We start from the raw sequence: 24908 nt of genomic DNA, 5'->3' as shown, positions 1-24908 counted from the left end.
TTAAACAGTGAGTGAGCGCTAAGGGCCGCAAGCCTCACACACACACACACACGCACACTCACACACACGCACTCTCGAGTAATGTGTGGAGAATTTATTTTCAGCGCCAACTGCAACAGTTTTAAACCATTCATTAGTTTGCACGTTTCAGAGGGAGAGAGTGAAGAAGACACAGCACAGTCATTGTTCTAATCCAGCATATCCAGTGTGTATATTCAGATGCCCAAAGAGCTACCTTAACTGTGTCCATCTCTTATACCTACTACCTACTGTACTTACAATACTGTAATTATCACTTCATAGCTGTACATAATCCAAAAAAGTGATCTTACTGTACTTATCACTTCATAACTGTGCATATCCTATTGTCTTTACAATATCATGTTTGGCACTATATCACTATTTGCACTTCTGGTTAGATACTAAACTACATTTCATTGTCTGGTACTTGTACCATGCAATGACAATAAAGTTTAATCTAATCCAATCTAATCTAATCTAAAGAACAATACTACACTAATACTACACTAAGACTAGTCCTGGACTAAATTACACGTTCAATGTCCATTGAAGATGCTTTTTGTCTAGGATTAGTCCTGTCTGTGAAACTGGCCCTATATCATCCAGTATTTACATTTAGCAGACGTACATTTTTGGCATTTAGAAGACGCCTTATTTCAAAGTGACTTTACAATCAATACATTTGACTAAGTAAGTGAATCATCTATCCACCAGTCATAACAGGAAAAAGTTATTTATGCTCAGGCCTGGGGCCATTGGCAGTCGTCGTGCTAGAAGAAGGACGATTTAAAAAAAATAAAATAAAAAAATGACACATAGTATATCTTTCACTTACATTGCAGTCATTTCATCACTTCTTAGTATTGAATTGACACCCCCCCTGCCCCCCCTCCTTTCTCAGTCACAAAGATAGTGTCCCACCTCCTGGTGGCCGAGCCAGAGAAGATCTACGCCATGCCTGACCCCACCATGCCCGAGAGTGACATCAAGGCCCTGACCACGCTGTGTGACCTGGCCGACCGTGAGCTGGTGGTCATCATCGGCTGGGCCAAACATATCCCAGGTACGTCCTGTCTGCCACCTGCAGCCCACACACACACACACACACACACACACACACACACACACACAACACACACACGCACGCACGCACACACACTCATACACACACAAACTCACACACACACATACCACTGACTACATTATATAGATAGATAGATAGATAGATAGATAGATAGGTACTTTATTGATCCCTGAGGGGAAATTCAGGCGTTACAGAAGCTCACACCACAAACAACAACAACAACAACAACAACAAAAATAAAGTGACAATTGAATAATAGAATGAAATCCAAAATAATAAAATATAATGAAAAATAGACATATGAACATTATATACAGTAAGAACAGACTAGTAGGATTTTCCCGCCCCCCAGCCTGACTCTGATCACCCTGATGGAGACTGCCAGAAGACTCCATAGACTAGAGATAGAGGGATGTATAGAGGGATGTATTGTATACAATCTATCCCACGCTGTATAGTTTTAGATCATAAACACGTTCAGTGTGCATGGACTGCCGTAGCCTTTTTTTTAGATACAATCCCAGCTGCCCACTTTGAAGGGGACAGTCATCTGTTAGTGCAGTGCTGTTGGTTTCGACTCAAGCGAGAAACCAACCGCCACCCCTAATGGCCTCCTTACACCTGATAGGTTAAAAACAGCTACCGCCACCGTCTTTTTGTCATTCTGTCTCTCTCTCTCTCTCACACCGGCACTCTCTCACTGCGCACACACACACACACAAACACACACACACACACACACACACACACACACACACACACATACACACACAGATAATTAATGTCAGCAGCTCACATGGACCTAGGGGCAAAATGGAGACAGCTTGAAAAGAATGGAATCAATAGGATGTTGCTAAAGTCCCTGATTTGAATGGAGAGGAGACTGTTGTCCTGGTGTCAACGGACGCCGTCGTCATCACAGGGGGATTTAGAGCAGAGCAGAGACCCTCCCACTCAAACACGCCAGCTCTCACACACACACACACACACACACACACACACACGCACACAAGCACACACGCACAGAAAACACACGCAAGCATACACACGCACACACACTCAAGCATACACACGCACGCACACACACATGCAAGCATACACACACAAGCATACACACGCATGCAAACACACACACACACACACACACATACACACACACACATACACACAAGCATACACCCGCACACACACACACACCTACAGTACATACTGTACCCTCCTCTCACACACCCAACACACACCACGTACACACACTTCAATTGAATTATTGATGGGCATAATCATGTTTCTCCCGTGCCCCATAGACTGTGTGATAGACGAGGTGTTAGGTTATGTGATGCTGTTGAATTAAGGATACAGCATTTCCCGTCAGCACAGATTCTGCTTCCTTGGAGAGTTTTCTCCTGATTTTTGACAGAGAACACATTGTTTAGTGACTCTTTTTGCAACCAACGCAGATTCTCCCTGATCCTGAGGTTGACCCCAAAAAAGAGCTGTAGTGGTGTAGAGGTCTGGTGGTGTGAGAGACTATGAATGAATGTGTCTCTCCCCTCTCTACCCTTGTTGTCTTCTCATCAGCATAACTCCTGCAGTCAGCAACAGTGCACTGTCATGAGACCTGACACACCAGGCCTCTCTCTCTCTCTTCTTGTGTAAAACCAGAGTTGGTGTCAGTTACATTTCAGTTTGGTTATTTCCAACAGAAAATTCAACTGAAAATCAACCGAAAATTCTACCGAAAATTCAACTGAAAATCAACTGAAAATTCAACCGAAAATTCAACTGAAAATCCCAATTCAAGTGTCCAAAAACAAATAAATAAATGAAAGAAAGAAAATTCCAAATCAGTGTCATTTTTATTTTCAATGAGGATTTGGGCTGCAAAAGTCACATTTCTGATTTCTAAATAATAAACATAAAATGTTTATTTGGAACTGAGAGTATCCAGTAGGCCTCAAATCCTCCCGATTCAATGTACTGTACAAACATGTCAGACGATGCCCAATGTTCTGGATGTTTCCTGGAACGGCTTGGACATTGACCAGGAACATCCCCCTCGTTTGCAACCCCTAACGAGGATGGATTGACTTAATCGAACGAGGAATTGACCCTAACCCCCGGCATATACAATACGTGGAAAGGTGTTATGTATTTCTAGGAAAGGGGGGTTAATCAGCTTCAGATCTAGTAAGGAGATTAGAGCTGGATATGCACCCTGCCCTCCTCCCCCCTCCTCCCCTCCTCCCCTCCCCTCTCCTCCCCGTGTCTGAACTGTAGGGCCAGTAGCACCAGTCCCTCTCTGCCCTGTCAGCAGGGGAGGGGTTAACCCTGAGCTTACTGGAGGGTGGCTCAGGAAAGGCCCGTCTACTTGACCCACCCAATCAAACTGTGCGTACACACACACACACACACACACACACACACACACACACTGACGCACACACACACACACACACACACTGACACACACATTCATCTTAATTCTGCCTTGTTAGAATATACAGGCAAATCGAGAGAGAACCCCTGCCCTTGTCCTACCAGGTAGTCTAACTGCAGGACTAGTGTTGAAGAAAAACATATAATAATATAATTATAATATTGCTCAAATCAACTAAATTCGATTGACGAATGTCAAAGGGTTCATGAGAATGTTTATCGGTTTGCTTGTACCCTATTAAACTCAATTACATGTATTTTCAACTCTATGGAATGATAATCTTATTAACCTCCACTCTAAAGCACATCATATTCAGCTACTGCTGTTTCAATGCAGTCTGCGCTCTAACTGGAGTGCTCTGTATGCTAAAGCTTAATAAGTGCTCTCTTAATGAGATTATCATAACACACATTGTACAGTCGATAGATTAATAATCTTAATTGGATTTGCCAGAGATGGTCTGACAAAACGCTTGTCATTCTGAATGACTCCACGGTGATCATTTAGCCCAAAGCCAAAGCCTAAGCTAGCTTCAGTGTCTGGCAGATAAAGTGTAGAGGAGAAAATGCAAGGCACACTGTCGCTAGGAATGCCAAACAAGCTACAGAGAGATGATGAGAAATAATACACACCCACGCACACACACACACACACACACACACACACACACACATAGAAACACACGCACGCACACACACACACACACACACACAAACACACAGACACACACACCCACGCACACACACAAACACACACACACACACACACACACACACAGACACACACACCCACGCACACACACAAACACACACACACACACACACAGGTGCACACACCACACAGTCACACAGACACAGACACACATTTTGAATGCTTTATTTATGTCCACATAAATACAATTATTCATTAAGGACATAAACACTTTTCAATTAGTTCATTGGGAGTCATTCATTTACGTTTGTGACTGTACAGACACACACACACACATGCTTCCATCTCATATCTATTGTATTCATACTGTAGTATACTGTATACCTTTGACATTAAACAACAGACTATCCAGTCAGTGGTTATATTATAAAATCAACAAATCCAAACCAAACACAGAATTATACAGTCGGTGATAAGACCCCCCTAGTTATGCTCGTGGTTGGGTGGTCTGTGTTAGGAGATCCCCCTTGTTCACGCCGGCCCATGAAATGGCTGCATAATTGAGTTGTACATGGCTGAATCTGACCGGGACTCAATGGACTAACATCGCACGCACTGATGGTACCCCAGGGCGGTACTACTACCACAGAGAGATCAGCTCAAACCACCATATTTCTCCCCCCCCCCCCCCCCCTCTTTACTCACTCTGGGATGGAAGAGAAAAGAGAGAGAGGAGAAAAAAAAAACTGCTGATTACATTCTGATAGATTTTTTTTTTTTGTGCCTTTGGCAATGGAATTAAAAAAGATTAACAGTTCATTATGAAGCGGGCTACATTGATTAGGGCATTGACAGATGGGGCATGACCAAAGTCCAAAGGTAACAATTTAGACGTCAAGGAAATTGGCACTTAAGTTGTCCCGATTGATTTTTCATTGCCCCTTTTTTCTCAGCTAACATTTGGAGAAAAAAGTGTTTTAAAAGGGCGGCCATTTGCAGTGGGACAAGCCCTGGAGTGGTCAGCTTCTAATTTGAGGGTCGTTGAAGAACTGTGAAAGCGGTACCATTAAGTTCTGTAAATTATATCATCGCCTCACAAGATCCCCATAGCCCAATTGAGTGTGTGTGTGTGTTATCTGTCGTCTTATCCATTGAAATCTAGTCTTCTCTCTACCCTAAATCACCTTTCGGGAATTAGCGGAATAGCTATAATACAATCTGGATCTTTACAACTGAACTCGATGTCATTCAAGCTAACAGTCGTCGTCGCTAGGTGTCTGTTACCAGTTGTGTTGTCTGCAGCTGCAGAGAGTAAGATCCTATAACGACTGGGTCGGCTTCTAAATTAGCCTCTGATTAATTGCTCATCGTTTCAAGGCTGCTTGGGGATGCTCTCGTCATCGCCCTAAATAGCGCTAGTAGCGAGTAGTGGCTAGCGGAGGAGGCTAATATGGTCGTAGCCTGACGTGGGGTTTTGGGGGGAGGGGGGTGTGGGGGGTGTGGGGGGCTGTGGGGGGGGGGGGTCATTAAGGTCCAGTTGTAGGGGGACGATGACAGATGGCTTGTTGCTTCTGAGGTGCTAACAAACCTTTGACACACATAGCTGTCCTCCGGCAACCCCCCCCCCCCCCCCGCCCCTAGGCCGCATATCACCCTGTCCAAGTGGTTTAAGGGTGAACTAAGTATACTGACAGCCTCTGCATGCTATGACCCTGCGAGAGTCTCCTCAGAATTTTCTTACCCCCCCTCAACTTTTAAAAGCTGTCGTTGGTGGTGGTGTGTCACGGGTGTGTGTGGGGGGGTGCGGTCGGGGGGGTGTACTGACTGACTACTGACTGAACCCCCACCGGAACTTAACCCATGACCCCACGACCCCCTCCACCCCCCCCCCCCCCCCCCCCCCCTCGCCCCAACCACTGTGTGTGTGAATGTCACGGGCCCCCATGTGGAATCTGCCAGGCAGGCCGGCTTTCGCAAGAGGCCCTCATTGTTAGGCCCCGCCAGGAGTTTGTCACCTGCTGCTAGACCCCCCCCGCCCCACGCTCCCCCGTTCTGCTGCTTCCAGGGTCGGAAAGCTTTTCCGCTGGGGGGGGTCCTGTGGTGTGTGACGTGCCTGGGTCACTGAGTGCACCGCTCCATACTCCACTAGATGTGACCATTCCACACTCCACTAGATGATTGATTGATTGATTGATTGATTGGTAGATTTTTTCCAGCAGGGATATAACACACACACATACACCGTTATCCTAGTGTTATATATGGAGGATGGAGCATTTCATAGAATATGAAGATATTTAATCTTTTCGATGATTTGATTCAACTTTCCGCTCATCTGTAATCAGATTTAGCTGAGGCGCTGGAGCTGAGGAGTATCAAATGAGATGAAAAGAAGCATCCGCACACTCAAAAACTGTGCAAAAAATCTATCTTTTTTTTTAGACCTTCTTCAGGCATGCCTATGAACGACTGAAAGTTTGCAAAATTTGGCCCAGTTTTTGAGTGTGGGGAAGCTCATGCTCACATTATTCCACAGACAAAACATCCTAGATGGCATTCTCGTTTTGTTGGAAGGCTGTCGTTGCATTTAGACCCAAATAAACTAATGAATTGCTATAGCTTTTTGCTATCATTTATTAGCAGTATTTGGGGGGGAACATCCATAAACTCAGTTCTTAATCCCAGGTTGTCAGTACAGTTCTAGGCTGAGCCCGCGGGCCATGTGGCTGTGTGTTTACGTGTCAGCGGGGAAGGGAGAGTCGTGACGTCCAAGAGCGATCACGCCTCTTGTATGTTGTTGTGTTTGTGTCAGCCAAACACTCCCTCCTTCTTCTTCTTCTTCTTCTTCTTCTTCTTCTTCTCCTCCTCCTCCTTCTCCCTCCCTCCCTCCCTCCCTCCTGCACCCCCCCTCCGGGTTCCCCTGTTTTCTCTGTTGCCATTAAATTCAGAAATCTACTTACTGTGTTGCCAGACTGATCCCACTCAAGCTGCGTAATCTCCTTGTAATAGAGTGTGAATACTGCCGGGCAATAAATCAGCCCCCTCATCAGTGCACTTTATTAAATATAGACACCAACAGACAGCTCTTAGTATATTCAATTTACCCTCTGACGTAGGTTTCAACACGGGAGATAAAGATAGATTGAGCAATCAGGTGGATGCTGAGGCCTGAAGCAATGAGTGAGGGGAGAGAGAGCGTGGAGTGTGGGACGCCGTGGCAGAGAGGCTGCTGGGGGATTGAGATGTGGGCGTATCGTAGACAGGCTAGGAAAGCAAGCAGGGAAGGGTGTGTGTGTAGGGGCAGGGAGGGGACATCTGCCAGCCAGCCAGGAAGGGAGAGGGACAGGGGGGCGGGGGGGCGGGGGGGCAAGCAGGGAGAGGGACAGGCAGGGGGGGGGCTTTTGTTCATTTTACCATGATACACGAGCGGATACCAAGGCGAGCCAAGTATCATATTTGTGTGAGTGCATTGTACATTTTGTTATTAGATAAATCTAAAACGGCTCAATATTAAAAGCCAGCGGTAGGGTATTTGTAGGGTATTTGTACTTTGTGACAAGGACATTATTTAGAGAGATGTGCCTTTAAGACATTGGCAGCGGTATCGCTGGGCTGCCTCTCATTAAGCAGTGTTGGTGGTTGGCAGGAGATATAAATTATGTGTAATTATGTCAATGATTAAAGTCGAATGATTAGAGTCTTCCTGGTCTTCCTGGGCTAAACAGAGAGATATATAACATCAGACGCAGGGGCTGTGAGACCCCAGGGACGACTAAATACCCCAGAGTCGGGGTCGCGGGGTCAGGGGGGGGCCGCAGATTAAAACAAGGGGATTACAGTATTTAACATTATACAACCTCATAGCCGTTCACAGGCCACTGGTCAAATCACCCATTTCCCAGCTACTTACAATGGGGGATAATGGGCTTGGTTATCGTGGTAGAAAAGTAGAGATAGTAAGCTAGCTGTCCTGAGAAGTGAGCGGTCGGTGAAGCGTTTTCTGATGTAGTTCAGACTTCAGGCTGTGAAACACAGAGGATTAAACGTGGACGATGTCTGATGGCTATACGTGGTTACGGTATAAAAGCATTTTTTTTCCGGTTAAATTCAAAGTGTCAAGAATTAGTTTCATTTTTTTAACACCCCCAATAATAGGTCTGGTGTGTGAAATGTGTGGTGAGTGATGTGTGTGTGTCCGGTGAAGGCTTGTAGCAGCAGAGCTGAGCTGAGCCGTCTCTGGTGTTTGTTGTTTGTGTGACTGGGGCTCGGGTCAAAACATTTTCTGTCAAGCGCAGCAATTTATAACCAAGGAGCTATTGATTGGCTCCTCCTGACGCTGTCATGTAAATTCAGGAAGAATCATAGTCGGCAGCTGCAAGTTACGTGCGCACACAACACGTGCACACACACACACACACACACACACACACACACACACAAACACACAGGCATGCAAGCGCACACACACGCACACACACTCACAACACACACACACACACACACACACACACACACACACAAACACACAGGCATGCAAGCGCACACACATGAGCACACACACAAGCACACGTACACACACACACACACACACACACAGGCATGCAAGTATGCACACACGAGCACACACTCACAACACACACACACACGCATATACACACACACACACACACATGCACACACGCACAGACACACTCACACGCACACACACATATTGTAAATGCCACACATCCTTGTATCTATTTCGTAACTCGCCACGCTTGCCAACGTGATGTATACTTTTCCACATCAGAAGCGTCCCGCAATAATATGGATAACAATCTATTTTCGAGAGGGGTATCATCACGGAATCATTCTCCTCAGATATATAATATCAAATGTTTGAAATAAAAATCTTCAATGATTCATGGCACAGGAACAGGGTCGTCCAGTAGAGACCAGAGCAGGGAAGGGCTGAGCTGGACCTCGGGGGTCCTGTTAGGGCCCGGCCAGCCCAGGAGAGCACTTGGCTGGCTGAGGTGAGATTGCTGCTGGGCTCCGGTCTTCAGGGCCTGCTTGTCCTTCTGATAGCCGGCCTGGATGATAGATCTGCTGCCCCTGTCTGCAGCCAGTATTACTCTCCCCTCTCTCTCTCTCTCTCTCTCTCCCTCTCTCTCTCTCTCTCCTCTCTCTCTCCCTCTCTCTCCTTTCCCTATCCGCCCTATCTCTCTCTCTCTCTCCCACCCTATCTATCTCTATCTCTCTTTCCCCCCCTCTCTCTCTCTCTCTCTCCGTCTCTCTCTCTCTGTCCCTCATCACTTCTTTTATTCTGTATCTTTTTCTCCCTCTCTCTATCTATTTTCCCCTCCAGCTCTCTCACCCCCCCCCCCCCCCCCCCTCTCTCTCTCTCTCTCTCTCCTCTCTCTCTCTCTCTCTCTATCTCTCTCTCTCTCTCTGTCCCTCATCTCTGCCATTATTCTGTATCTCTTTTTCCACCTCTCTCTCTCTCTCTCTCTTTCCCCCCAGCTCTCTTTCTCTCTCTTCTATCTTTGTCCCCCCTCTCTCTCTCTCCCCCTCTCCCTCCCTTCCTCTGTCTGTTCAGTAGTCTGATTGAGGGTGAAATATGAGGGGGCTGCAGCTGGAAGGGGGGGGGGGGGGCACCCTGCCTCGTAATTACATCTCTTTTTATTACCCGTGCTAATGGCCCTCGGGGAGAGGGAAACAATAATAAATTAATAGAATATGAACTCCCGCTCAACAGAAATCTCCAGCATTTCATTTTGGGGGGGGGCCTGTCTCCTCTGCTGTGGCAGATGAAACGCTGCTCTGATTAATCTGGAGGACGGGGGGGCGCGACCGGCCAGGCGCGGGTGTGGTGGTCTGTGTGTCTGTGTGTGTGTGTATGCCCCCCCCCCCGCGCACGTTTTCTCCGTCTCATAAGGACATTTGGGAGGTAAACAAAGATGTGGATTCGAGCCCCCCCCAATTGAGCCCCCCTTTTTTTCAGTTTGATTCTAGATAGCGAGCTATGAGTCATTAGATATATGTGACAGCAGCTGGTGAAAGCAGGAACAAGTCAGCCAAAATGTTCAGACTTTTAAAATTAAAAATTAAATAAAAAATTAAATAGATTTCAACGTTGTTGAAAATCAATGACACACTCGCTAGTCAAGCCCGAAATATTTCAATGCAATGGATTCGGTGAGCAATCCCCACTACTACTACCTAGCAAGATTTTTTGGCTTGACTAGCGAGTGTTGTGCCATTGATTTTCAACAACGTTGACATTATTAAAAATGTTCTGAATAAAAGTTGGAGCTTTTCATTGGTTTCCGACTTGTTTCCGCTTTCAGCAGCTGCTGTCATTTATGATACGATGTGTTGTATCTACATGCAGACTATCTCTTTTAAAATTCTCAATTTGAGCTTTGATCACAAAGGTTGTCGCCAGTGTTACATAGAAGAAGGACGTAACCAGTCAATGAACTGTAGGTTTAAAACATTGTGAGTCTCACTGTATGAGTTTTATCTGTAAACGGTTGGTTATGGCAGGGGAATGCAGAGCCATCGCAGATTTGCTTTTATCAGCCAAAGAGAGAGCTTTCTTTTGATTCAGCAGGCATGAAATATGTCTCTGCTGGACAGCCAAGCCTGTCCATGTTGTCCAATCTGATTAAAGTAGCAACATTTATTGAGCTCCATAAACACAAGCAACCAACTGGTTAGGTTTTATAAACTGTGCCAAGGACAGGACTCACTGTCGAAAAACTCATGTTGAACGTGTGTGTTCTCTTCAGTGTGTGGAGTGTGTGTGTGGTGTGTGTGTGTTCTATTCAGTGTGTGTGTGTGTGTGTGTTTGTGTGTGTGTGTGTGTGTGTGTGTGTGTGTGTGTGCGTGTGTGTGTGCGTGAGTGCGTGCGTGCATGCGTGCGTGCCTGCGTGCGTGTGTGCATGTGTGCGTACCTGCAAGAGTGCGTGCCTGCATACGTGTGTGTGTGTGTGTGTGTGTGTGTGTGCTCCCTCACGGTAACTGTACATGTTCTACCTGCTCCACAGCACACCCACTGACCACACGTCTGTCACTGTGTAATCAGTGTGACTGAGCTGTCATGGCCCTGCCTCCGTCAGCAGCACAGCCTGTCCACACACACACACACACAGCCTGTCCACACACACACACACACACACACACAGCCTGTCCACACACACACACACACACACACACACAACACAGCCTGTCCACACAACACACACACACACACACACACACACACACAGCCTGTCACACACACACACACACACACACACACAGCCTGTCCACACGACACGGATACACAGCCCTGCCGCTCCACATGTAAAAAGACACCGCTCTGATACCGTGTAATGGCACGGTTCCTGTCCAAATTGATAATCATATCGCTTTAAAAGACACTACGCTACTCCACTAATACCCCAACCCCCCCCCACCCCTCCTCTCCCTCTATTCTTATTCAAATCGAACAACCCCCCAAAAAATTCCTTATTATTTTTCTATTGCCTTCCATTTACGAGCCGGAAAAAAAGCACGAAAATCTGACCGCCGAATTGCACAACCAGGAGGAGCTTTCACTCAACAACCGTGAGGATAAAGAGCCGCCAAAGCAGTGCAGACAGCCCCCCCCCCCCTCAGATCTGGTCAATATTGTGTCATGTTTGGTCAAACCCCACAAGAAAGAGGCAGCGGGTTGGAAATGAAGATGTAAATATTGATATTTCATTAGAGGGAAAATCACCCCACTCCGACGGCACTTAAGCGGGGGGTGGGAGGGTCTAGAGGGGGGGGGCTGCTAGCCTTCGGAGCGCCGCGGCGGACGGCCGGAGACTCCCGGCGTGACCCACGGAGTCAGGAAGTCACTTCATTACTCGATTAAATTGAGTGGAAAAAAGGCGACGGCACGAGATCCCATTTGGAGCGATAATTTAGGCCTCTGTGAAGAGAGAGAGAGAGAGAGAGAGAGAGAGAGAGAGAGAGAGAGAGAGAGAGAGAGAGAGAGAGAGAGAGAGAGAGAGAGAGAGAGAGAGAGAGAGAGACAGAGCTAGGGGGGGGAGGCGGGGGGCGGAGTAGGGGGAAGGGGGGGGCACACACACACACGACGACACACACCACCTCTCCACACATCTCCTCACATCAACAGTGGATTAAATTCAAGGACTTTTAGCGTCAAACCTAATTGTAGGCTGCTGGGGCTTCGACATTGTTGTGTGCGTACGGGGCGGCTGAGAGAGAGAGAGGTGTCTGTCTCCTGTGTATCGCGAGACGATTCTCCGCATTCTTTCCCACAAACCCTAAAACACTGTTAGTCACGGTCGAGTCCCACCCCCCCTAGGCGTTAAAAGGGTACACACAGAGCCTTCCTCAGCAACGTGCCAACGTGATGCAGCATCAAAGCTGAGGCGTTCTTGGGTCTCCATACTTGCATAACAATCTTCTCACGGTCATTCCAGAGTCTCTGTCTCCGCCTTTAATGGCCGAGCCACGCCAGACAGGGAAATTACACCACGGAAGATTTAGAATGCATCAGGAAGTGTAATCACCTCAGCCGAGGCACCTGCTCTAACGGCACACACAGCACCCCCCCACACACACACACACAACCCCCCCCCCAGCCCTCCTGTACGCGATCACGAATGTTGTTGACGACTGCTCGTGGCAGTTTAGTGGGGGGGTGGCCCGTGTTTGGGGTTGGGGGTGGGGGGGGGGGGCTCGTGGAGTTAGTGGTTGTGGGGGGGGTGCCCTATGTTTGGGGTTGAGGGGAGGACTCGCGGCAGTTTAGTGGTTTAAGGGTGTTTTGGGGTTGGGGGGGGGTGGGGCTGGTCTTGTCTGAAGGCCCTGCAGACACCTCTGTGTTTAGGGTTGGGGAAGGGCTGCTGGTGCTGTTTTTGGGGTTGGAGGGGTGTGTGTGGGGGGCCTGGTCCTCTCTGCCACCCAGGCCAGCCACCCCCCCCCACCCCCCTCTGTTTGATCAGACCCTTCCATTCTACTGACTATTGATTCCCCTCCACATTGTGAAGGCCCTCACATTCCGATCGCAATCTGTTAATTAATGTATCCTGCAGCCCTCCTCTCCTGTGGTCACCACCACGATAAGGGGAATTGAACACTCAGGTACCCCCCCCCCTTCTTTTCTTTCTCTCTCTCTCTCTCTCTCTCGCTTTTTCTTTCTCTCACACATTCTCTCCCCGGCCCTCTCTCTCTATTCCTCTCTCTCTCTCTCTCTCTCTCTCTTCCTTTCACCCAGGTGTGTTTTTTTTGTGTGTGTGTGTGTGTGTGTGTGTGTGTATGAGTGTGTGTGTGTGTGTGTTTGTATGCATGCGTGCGTGCACATGTGTGTGTCATGTGTGTGTGTGTGTGTGTGTGTGTGTGTGCGTGCGTGTGTCCACATGTATGTGTGTGTGTGTGTGTGTGTGTCCGTGTCCACATGTGTGTATGTGTCCACATGTGTGTGTGTGTCCACATGTGTGTCCACGTGTGTGTGTGTGTGTGTGTATGTGTGTGTGTGTCCACATGTGTGTGTGTGTCCACATGTGTGTCCACGTGTTGTGTGTGTGTGTGTGTATGTGTGTGTGTATGTGTGTGTATGTGTGTGTGTGTATGTGTGTGTGTGTGTCCACATGTGTGTGCGTGTGTGTGTCCACATGTGTGTGTGTGTCCACATGTGTGTGTGTGTCCACGTGTGTGTGTGTGTGTGTGTCCACATGTGTGTGTCTGTGTCCACATGTGTGAGTGTGTCCACATGTGTGTGAGTGTGTCCACATGTGTGTGTGTGTGTGTGTGTGTGTCTACATGTGTGTGAGTGTGTCCACATGTGTGTGAGTGTGTCCACATGTGTGTGAGTGTGTCCACATGTGTGTGAGTGTCCACATGTGTGTGAGTGTCAGGTCCGGGGGACAGATAAACATCACCCAGTGTGTGACGGTTGTGCCTCAATGAGATCATTTATATTTTAAGAGAAGCCAGCGTGGGGGGGTTGTGGTGAGGGTGCTGGTCAATACTGTCATCTATCGCCTCTTAATCACCCAGGCCCCAGATAGCTACAGCGGCTAACAGGAAAACTTAGAAAACTTGTAAAAGCAATCATTTTAATCAGGGGGGGGGGGGGGGCAGAGAGGGCTAATATGCTGTCAGAATGGCCGCCCGTGGCACACCGAGCCTGGACCGCGTACGAGGGGGGGGGAGGGGGGAGGAGGGGGGAGGAGAGGCGGGGAGGAGGAAGGGGGGAGAGGCCGCACAGAGTTTATTGACAGCTGAAGGGGAGTAAGAGGGGAGGGGGGGTGGGAAAGGGGGATGAGATGGCTATCTGTTCCTCTCCTCTGCCCAGATCCCCCAAATGCATGTGTACGTGCGTGTGTGTGCGTGCGTGTGTTTGTGTATGCGTGTCTGGGCTTGTGCCTGCGTGCGTATGTGCGTGAGTGTGTGTGTGTGTCGGGGAGTGGTGGTGATGAAATCACACACACACTCACGCACTTACGCACACAGGCACGAGCACACACACACACACACACACACACACACACATAGAGCATCGCTGAGTAGGTGTCACGTCCTCGACCCCTCCAATGAGGATGTGTCCCCCTGCTAATCCCAGTCACACCACTAGCAGGGCGACAGGAAACAAGAGGTGAGCGCTCGGCTTTGTGTCTGCCGGACCTCTGCACCGATTACTGTCTTCACTTTACAGTAAAGCCTAGTGGAGTGCCGCGACACCCCCCCCCCCCCCCCCCCCCCACCCCCGCCCCCACCCCGTCGTCTCACAGAAGACCTTCACAGGGCGTTTAAATTTAAACAACCCCCTCCATCTGTGCTAGCATTTTTCGCGGCATGTATCTTAGTAGCTGGGGTGAAACTGAACAAGTCATGTTTGGTTTGTTGGTTTGTTGATCGTTCCGTGAGACCGAGTCCTCTAAAGTGGGTTGAGAATGTCATGGGGGGGGGGCACAGTCTTTTATTGGGTGTCAAATCTATCTAAAGGAGAGTATTTTAAAACCGCTATGACATGTGGTACATAGGTGACATGGTAGTTAGCTGTTCACATCTTATATTTTGAGAGACTTCTTCTTTTTAAGTGAAATTAGTCATGAAGTACATAAACACAAAGTTCTTATATTATATAATATATCCTATATTACTATTTTCAGCTGCGTTTTGATCTCGAGTGCATAACGCTGTAGAACCAGAGGCTGCATATCTGACTGGAGGTTTCAAGTTTCACATTTTCAAGTTTTATAGTGTAAGAGAGAATTACAATTCTTAAGGGCTCTGCACACAGCGTGCGATTTCTGTTGCGCATCAACGTTCCATTTTGAAGTTTGAATGGAAGTCTATGAGAACATCGCATTTACCCACACACGGCCCCGATTTTTAATCGCACGGCGAACATTCGATTCCATTCATTTTGAATGGGACAAAGCACACGGCGTGCGAGTTTTGTCGCACTGCTTTGTCCCATTCAAAATGAATGGAATCGAATGTTCGCCGTGCGATTAAAATCGGGGCCGTGTGTGGGTAAATGCGATGTTCTCATAGACTTCCATTCAAACTTCAAAATGGAACGTTGATGCGCAACAGAAATCGCACTCTGTGTGCAGAGCCCTTTAGGCTTCAATTCCTGACATTGCAACACAAGACAATAAGGCAATAGGCATAATTAAAAATAAAAAAGTGACAATAGTACAGGACGTAAGTGACAAATAAGATTATTTACAATTAGCAGTATCTTGCAATAAAGCACTAGGCATAATTCAATAAAAAGTGTCAATAGTACAAGACTTAAGGGACAGTAGTAAAGTGAGATTAAGGTTTATGTAGTCCGTATACACGAGGTGTGCTTGGGGATGATAGTCAGTTGTCTACAGTAGGCTTGTTCATGAGCCTGATGGCCTGGGGGGAGTAGCTGTTGGTTAGCCTCTGAGTTTTGGCCCTGAGGCTCCGGAAGAGGCTACGCCTTCTGGACGGCATCAGTTCAAACAGACTGTGGTTGGGGTGGCTGGGGTCAAACAGACTAGGAATGAATTAATTAATTAATCGTTTCATGACCACACGACCAAGGTCGGTGGAATTTGTTGTCGGTGCAGATGGAGAAAAAAAAACTCAATACACTCAAATACATCAAACATACACACATTACCCATAACTATCACAATGGACAATGTACACACATAGCCACAAGACAAAATCATAGACAATAGACAATAGTGGTTGGGGTGGCTGGGATCTTTGATGATCCTCCAGGCTTTGCTGACACACAGGTTAGACACTGACCAGGCCCTCCTCCCTCTGTCTCTCTCCTGGAGGTTACACTAACTAACCAGGCTTCCTCCTCCCTCTGTCTCTCTCCTGGAGGTTAGACTCTAACCAGGCCTCCTCCTCCTTCTGTTTCTCCTCCTCCCCAGGCTTCTCTACCCTGTCGCTGGGAGACCAGATGAGTCTACTGCAGAGCGCCTGGATGGAGATCCTGATCCTGAGCATCGTGTTCCGCTCGCTGCCCTACGAGGACGAGCTGGTGTACGCAGAGGACTACATAATGGACGAGGAGCACTCGCGCCTCACAGGCCTCCTGGACCTCTACGTCTCCATCCTGCAGCTGGTCCGCAAGTGTAAGAAGCTGAAGGTGGAGAAGGAGGAGTTTGTTACCCTCAAGGCCATCGCGCTCGCCAACTCAGGTAGGAGGACCACACACCTCCACCGTGCCTGTGACCTCGTCATAAATTGTGACACAGTCTGATGCTTTGGTCCGCATGTCGGCAACCAATCAAAATGTTCTGACTTTCCTTTTGAAACACAGAACTACGTTTCAACGTTGTTGAGAATCACAACACAAACTCGCTAGTCAAGCCAAAAATATTGCAACGCAATGGATTGGGTGAGTAATCCCCACTGCTACCTAGTTAACTATAACACTACTTTACATTGTCAGCAGGCTCACAAAACAAGCTGTGTTAGTTGACTAGCGATGTGTCATTGATTTTCAACAACACAGAAATGTATTTACATTATTCAAAAGAAAAGTCAGATCAAATCAGATCCCAACATGAGGACGAAAGCATAAGAATGTGTCATAAATTACACTGCATAAGGATGGATAGATATTTAAATATTTAAATCTTTAAAATAACAATAACATGTACCATTTTGATGGGTGTATTCCAGCTTTTATTTAATAGAGCATCACAGTGTTGATTCTCCTACAGTATATTTTATCTTTTTTTTCCCATTATTCCTCCGATACACAGTGCCACCACAAATATCGGAAAATAATTGTTGAATGTAATGATGAAGAAATCAATCATTTTAAACACATTTAAGTACACATTTTATGAGCCTTAAATGCTATTTTAAGGTGGATTTTGAACTGATATACTGTAGGTTTATATAATTATGATTTATCCTGTTTCTCTTTCCTAAAGTAATGACACCCTCAGGTTACTCCCTGCTATTATTCCACAATTATTGTGATCATTTGCATTATGTAAAATAATTCTTTGCTCTGAATACTTACTTTCAATTGCAGATAATTTCTACTTAATTCACAGCTATCATAAAGTAGTAGTATATTTGTAAAATATCTAAGTTAAAACATGTGAAATATGCTTTGTTCCAGTATCAGTGCCCACAATGACATCCAATACTGTTGGAGTCCAGTTGGAGGGTCTTTTGAGTGTAACCTCTAGTCTGGAGTGTGAGAGAGAGAGAGAGATATGGAGGGGAGATATGGCCAGCTGAGTGTCTGGGAGGACAACTGAGCTTTTAATTGAATGCCTTCCATGTTGTGGTATTTCCTCCATCCCTCCATCCCTCTCTATCTCTGTAACAGTGGCTGCAGGGCACAGCAGCACAGGAGCTCCACAGCAGGAGATACATTTAGCATTTCATTAGGAGCACAGGGCCTGTCAATAAAATGTGTTAAGTCGAATGGAATGAGTATCAGGGAGTGATGGCCCTCGTTTGTTCCAATGTGAAGACGGCAGCGTCCGTATCGACAGGCAGCTTTTCAGAAGGCAGGGCCCTGTCCTCTCTCTGATCAATGCCTGGACCGGGGCTGGACACGAGGACCGCCTTCTCTTCTCTCTTTTTTTTTTTTTTGTCTGGCTTGAAAAATGAAAATGCTGATGGTGGAGCTTTGCTTTGGCTTTCAGACGACAGAGCTTTGTTGGGGAGGGGGTGGGGGTGGGAGGGTGAGGGAGGGAGGGAGGGGGGGGGGTGTCAGGGTGAGGGGGGGGCGTCCGGAACGTTTGAACAAGGTCTCTGTGAGATCACTCTCCCGGGAGCCCCTCTGTCTGACAGCTGTGAAAATTCATAGCGATTGATTTTGTAATTAGCAGTTTATCAATCGGATCGACGTGGGCTCTCTGATGGATTGCGAGGAAATTGTTTCTTCAAAGTTGTTTTTTTAAGCCCATCCCCTCCTCCGAAGACGACATGCTGCACGCTTTCTCTCTCTCCTTCTGTCTAGTCCTCTTTTTTTTCTCTTTTTCTTTCATCTGGTCTCTTTCTTTCTTTCTGTCTCTCTTCTCTTCTTCCCCCACTCCCTCATGGCCGTACTTCACCCCCCGAGAACCTGTGTCATACGTACTCGCTCATTCTTGTGAGGCTAATGGTTAAAATGGCACGAATGTGTGCACGCATGCACATGCACACACACACACACACACGCATATATATATATATATATATATATATATATATGTGTGTGGTTTCAAGTTTCAAGTGTTATTGTCACGTCACATTACACAAGTGTAAGAGAGTAAAATTCTTAGGCTTCGGTTCCTGACATTGCAGCACAACACAATAAGACAATAGGCATAATTCAAGATTTAAAAAAAAGTGACAATAGTACAGGACAGTAGTTTGATAATAAGTGTCCTATTGTTAAAATGTATATACAAGGATAAGTTTGACAATACAGTTCAGTTCAGACAATAAACAACAAGAGCACTGACTGACGTTATTAATACGTGTGTGATTATTATCACTGACTAAACCGTGTATGAAACAAGCAGGAAATGCCTGTCACATCACCAGTTGGCTCTCTGAGTTACTGGCCATTTTCCCCTTTTGTTCTACTCCTCTCCTCCCCCTCCTCCTCCCCCCTCCTCCTCAGCCCCCCACATTCACTTTCCAAAACGACCTACTTCATTTTACCGCTGTGGATTTCAAACCGTCAGGGTGAGAAACGTCCCAAGGTCTTGGGAATACAGTTGTTCCAGTCAATGAATTTGGGGGCGAAGTCTGAAATCTGTTTTGCCTTTTATTGTCCCGCCTGGTGAGATACGCCGCGCCAAGGTGAGACGAGCCAGCCAGCCAATGACACGCTGCCTCTGGGGTGCCAGACACTGGTTAACCACTGAGAGAACCACGGCCCAGGACTGGCCTCCCTGGGAGGGGGAGGGAGGGAGGGAGGGAGGGAGAGAACCATGGCCCCAGTCTGTCCCTGGGAGAGGGAGGGAGGGAGGGAGGGAGGGAGGGAGGGAGGGAGGGAGGATGAGAGGGAGGGAGGGAGGGAGGGAGGGAGGATGGGAGAGAGAGAACCATTGCCCCAGCCTGCCCCTGGGAGGGAGGGAGGGAGGGAGGGAGGGAGGGAGAGAAGGAGGGAGGGGAGAGAGAGAACCATGGCCCCAGTCTGTCCCTGGGAGAGGGAGGGAGGGAGGGAGGGAGGGAGAGAGAACCATGGCCCCAGTCTGTCCCTGGGAGAATAAGGGAGGGAGGGAGGGAGGGTGAGAGAGAGAGAGGATGGGAGAGAGAGAGGGGGGGAGGGATAGAGGGATAGAAAGAGAGAGAGAGAGAGAGAGAGAGAGAGAGAGAGAGAGAGAGAGAGAGAGGGAGAGACACTGGTTAACCATTGAGAGAACCATGGCCCCAGTGTACCCCTGGGAGAGGGAGGGAGGAGGGAGGGAGGGAGGGAGGGAGGAAGGAGGATGGGAGAGAGAGAGAGACAGAGAGAATGAAAAAGTGTTTCTGCACGTACAGTAAGAGAGCAGCTGTGAACAGTGTAATACACCAACGCACATGAGAGAGAACCCCTGCTAACCACAGCAGACAGAGAGACAGCCCTCCTTGGGGGGGCGGGGGGTCAGGGGGGAGAGCTGTGCTCCAGAGGCAGTCAGACACACACAGCAGTTGTTTTAGTTCCGCTGCTGTGTTTTAAGATGTGTCTGGAATCTGTGTTTGTTCCTGTGAATAGTTGTTGGTTTATTTCTCAGTGAATATTGCATTCCTTAGGGAGGTTGTCATTTAAAGACATTTAAACTTGACAAATCCATAGATTTGGTGCAGCAATTTTAATGTTGTCAATATTTTGTTTATTCCAAATAACAGCAACAATATTCAGTGACCATTTATATCTACTTATTTTCAGATATTTATTTACCGACTGTGTAGTAATCACAGTTAGTTAGTTACTGTATGGTTTTAAACTAACAGTTAACTAGTAACAGTTTTGTATTTATTTATTGTAATATCCTAATCACCTAGTATAATATCGTCTAATACATATTTATATATGAGTATTAGTTTCCACTACACTCATTATCTGCTCCACATGTTTCTGTGAGGAGAGAGGGAGGAAATTAATAGAAATGTGAAAGAAGCTATTGTTTTTTTTCCCGTTTTTTTATTTATTTATTGAAGCTAGTTTACGCCATCCAATTCCCAGATGTAGTGTTTATAAGGAAACAATCTGTTCCGGAGCTGTCCTTTGGAACAGTCGGGTGTTTAATGTGTCTTCATTCAGCGTGGGGATTGGCTGGTGTTCATTCCATTGTGTGGCTCCAAGAATTGATTTTCAGTCTCATTGGTCATATGAAAATCAAGCCCGGGCCACTAGGCGAAGAAATATCTTTTTCTTTTTGTTTTTTTTCTTTACGCTTCCTCGTTATCCTGTCAAGGTGTGTGTTAAAGTGATGATGTGTCCTGTAGCTGACGGCACTGATAGCGGTAAAAGGTCCATAAAGGAGTTTTACTCTAATTTAGACTGAAATATACTACTCCTGCACTGTCTGTCAGTACAAAAATAGCCATTTTAATAGCAAAAAGACAGACTCTCAATTCGTAGTGCTTTGGAATTATGCACTGTATTGTGTTCGATGTTCAGTGTTCATGTACTATGGGTTGTTGTTGTTTTATTTGACATTTCCTTTTTTCAGTTGACAAAAAATCAACCACTGGTTACATTTTAGTTGTTTCCTGTATCTTTGACGGTGACAGTATTCTCCATGTTCAGTAATCACGTTTATCAACCTTAACTCCTCACTCCTCACCGCGATGCAGTGGCCTAGCGAGTCACGACCACGTTAAAGTCTCCTCCTCCCTGCCTTCTCTCATTAACCACCTCTCCCTCTCTCCCCCTTTCTCCCCCGCCCTGCAGACTCCATGCACATAGAGGACGTGGAGGCGGTTCAGAAGCTCCAGGACGCGCTCCACGAGGCCCTGCAGGACTACGAGGGCAGCCAGCACCAGGAGGACCCTCGGCGGGCGGGCAAGCTGCTCATGACCCTGCCGCTGCTGCGCCAGACGGCCACCAAGGCCGTGCAGCACTTCTACAGCATCAAGGTGCAGGGCAAGGTGCCCATGCACAAACTCTTCCTGGAGATGCTGGAGGCAAAGGTCTGATTGGAGGGGATTGCCGGTTGCCCCCGGCGACGGCCCCCTCCCCCCACCCCCGGCGATGGTCCCCGGCGATGCCCCCCCCCCACCCCCCCCGGCAACCGGTGGAGAGCTTTGCAGAGAGACGATGGACGATGGGGGGCTCAGGAGAGGGAGACCCTGTTGACTGTTACAGGGCGGGATGTAGACGGACACCTCTCTAACTGACTGCCTCTCCCCAACCCTCCCTCCCTGGCCCCCCCTCTCCCCCCGCCCTCGGACCCCAGGACACTGAAAAAAAGAAGAACAAAATGCAAAACTTGGTTATAAGTATAAATATAAAAATGATGCAGATTAATTTAAAAATATATAAGAAATACTATGTACAGTAATACTTTTTTGTTTTTTTGTTTATGGTCTGTTTGTGGTCATACTGTTATATGAAGAAGGATCCCCGCGCTCACTCTCTATATCTTCCGAATGAATAATTGTGCAGGTTTCTTGATTAACAAGATTATTTCATCTCTCAGAATCTCGAAAACTGATGAATCTTCATAATGTGTTTCTGATGACAACAGAAGAAACAGACTATTGTCAGACAGTCTGATATGTCAATTTTACTTCCTGGAACTTTACCAGCAGGACATGTATATATTTATTATGGGAAAAGAGTGAGAGTGTACAGTTCAAAAAGTTCTGGTGAAAAAACGGCGGCCATTTTCTCTCATTGTCCTCCTCGGAACAAACAAACAAACAAACAAACAAACAAAAAGAAAGAAGAAACTAAGAACTAAAAACCTGTTACCTAAATGTGAGCTCTATCGATCTAAATGTCCTTGAATATACCTCTTCAGAGCAGCGAGACGTGTGACGTGGATCTGTCAGCAAGGACAAGACTGAAAGATAAAACTGGTCACGACGTTGTTTAACCAAACTAGCATTAGCCAGGTAGTCAGTCGTGTTATTCTGTAGTAACTCAGCAATAAAAGGGAGCCGAGCCCACAGTGGTCCAGCCATGTTTAAACACCTCCTAGTCGTCTCTCATCTCCTCTGCTTCTTCTCAATGCTGCTGTCACTAGGAGACCATGCCCTCCCATGATGTGAGTGAGTGGGTGTGTTGTTCCCACCAATGGGGACACGCACAGCCCACCTCCACTGTTGCACTGTAGTATTTCTCCTCTGTTGACGTTGTTGTTGTTGTTGTTGATGTTGTTGTTGTTGATGTTACTCTCAACCCCCGCCCCCCGCCACCCCCCCCCCCCCCCCAATTCTCCCAATTTGGTCGTTGTTCAAGCCAATGGAAATTGCCTCCTGGCTGGCTGGCAACTAACTAAATGAATGACCCCGATTTGGGGCAGGGTGTGAAAGAAAGATGATCAGTTGGGGTTTGGGGGGCAAGGGTGGTGGTGGTGGTGGTGGTGGTGATGGTGGTGTGTGGGTGGGCAGGGGTGTATCAAAGGATTTATGCCGAGTAGGCGAAAGTGCAGGAGATTCCATGTTCAAACAATCAGAAGCCCGTATGTCAAACGCTCTATTCTGGGTCCGTTAATCCCCCCCCGCGGTGGCGAAGTCGTCCAGCACACAGAGGAAAGGAGCAAGGTGTCCAACAGCATCTGCTCTCACCATTTTAGAAGCCGCTCGTCCCTTTTTATAGCCGGGGGGGGTGGGGTCTGCTGCCTTCACTGAGCTCCATCCAGCCAGTCAGAGGTGAACGGGCAGGTGCAGGAGGGGTCTGAATCTGTGGCACTTCACAGGGTTGTCGGGGGGGAGGTATTTTTAACCCAGGCTGTTGCCTGCCTCTGCCTCTGTCTCTCTCTCTCCAGGAGTACAGTAAAGCGCTGCTTGACCCCTTGACCCTTGACCCTGACACACTAGCTGTGGTATAACACCCTCTCCCAGCAGCCCAGGAGGCCACAGGTGTTTTTAAACACTGTAAATGACCCCCCCCCCCCTCCACTGCCCCCCCCCTCTTAATGTACACCATGTGAAGTGGCAAGGCAGACTACATAGTGTCAGCATGTTTCAAATGGTAGTAGCGCGGCACCGACACAATCACAGGCCGTGTCTAGTACGAGGTGTGATGTCTCTGGTGGGATGATGAGAGATCTCATCACAAAGAGCAGCTTCTCTGAACCCCTACCCCCCCCCCCTCCTCCCTGTGTGTGTGGTTCGTTCAGGCTCGACCCTCCTCCACCGTGGGGCTTCTTGATGGGATTTGTACTACCAGTACTGACTGTAGTATACTGATGCTGCTGTTGTTGTTGCTGTCGTTCTCCGTGGGAGAGAGAGAGAGTGGTAGTGGTGGTGGGATTGGAGGATGTTGCTTATACTACTGAAGTGATTTATGTGATGTGATAAATTGTGGCACTGTCACAATATGATACTGTGATCAACGGAATCCCTGAGATGGCGAAAAAGGGGGGCGGTTGTTGCCACGGGGACGGTCGCCACTATTCTCGTGATATCATTGGCCAGCGCTAATCTGGCAGCAACCCTCTTTTTACTGCAGCCCGATTGGCCACTTAACGGAGTGACATCATAACCACCCCAGCACCTAATCATCAAAACTTGAACTAGCCGCTGTCCACGCTGAACAGGCTCCACTGTAGAGGGCGACAATGTAAACTTGAGTTATTTTACTGTTGTGCAATACAACAGGGACCAATTCTGACAAAAAAAACATGCGTTGGAAGAGTTGGGCAAAAAATGGCTAAAACACACACACTTTAGCATATTTTCAAATATATCTAATCACCAATAGATATCAGATAACAATTGATTTGCTTTTTGCTCTTACTGTAGATTATTACACTATTTTTGGTCAAGTGCAGTATAGAAAATCAAACGTTTTTTTCAAATCAAAAGTATTTTTCAAAAACGTATTATGTAGTCGTCCAAATGAGCAACCGTTGAAAACGTACACAATCCAGAGACCCGGTCAGCTGCCCTCTCACTGTTTTACTTTGCATTAAGGTACCTTCTAGAATACAAACCATGTCTTACATAAAACGCCTGTGCTATATAACGTGTATATATATCAGTGTCAATGGTTACTGGACAGTATGCAGCAGGTTGCCTAGTTACAGCCGTTGAAATAGAGTATGCAGCATCCTGCTGACTGCG

General features: G+C 47.3%; 1 protein-coding gene across 1 annotated transcript in view; it reads left to right on the top strand.

The window, feature by feature from the left end:
- Positions 1-21812, top strand: part of esrrb (estrogen-related receptor beta) — a gene marked incomplete at its 3' end in the record, with an annotated part of 32949 nt that extends 11137 nt beyond the window's left edge. The window contains exons 3-5 of the mRNA XM_080536356.1: positions 923-1084; positions 16598-16867; positions 21568-21812. Coding sequence (XP_080392482.1) covers positions 923-1084; positions 16598-16867; positions 21568-21812 — 677 coding nt within the window. The remainder of the gene's footprint in view (positions 1-922; positions 1085-16597; positions 16868-21567) is intronic.
- Positions 21813-24908: the final 3096 nt, after the last annotated feature.

This window comes from Nansenia antarctica (genome assembly GCF_963989245.1).
Source record: "Nansenia antarctica genome assembly, chromosome: 1".
Taxonomy (NCBI): domain Eukaryota; kingdom Metazoa; phylum Chordata; class Actinopteri; order Argentiniformes; family Microstomatidae; genus Nansenia; species Nansenia antarctica.
The sequence above is the reverse complement of the archived record's forward strand: the minus strand, read 5'-3'. Positions and strand labels throughout refer to the sequence as shown.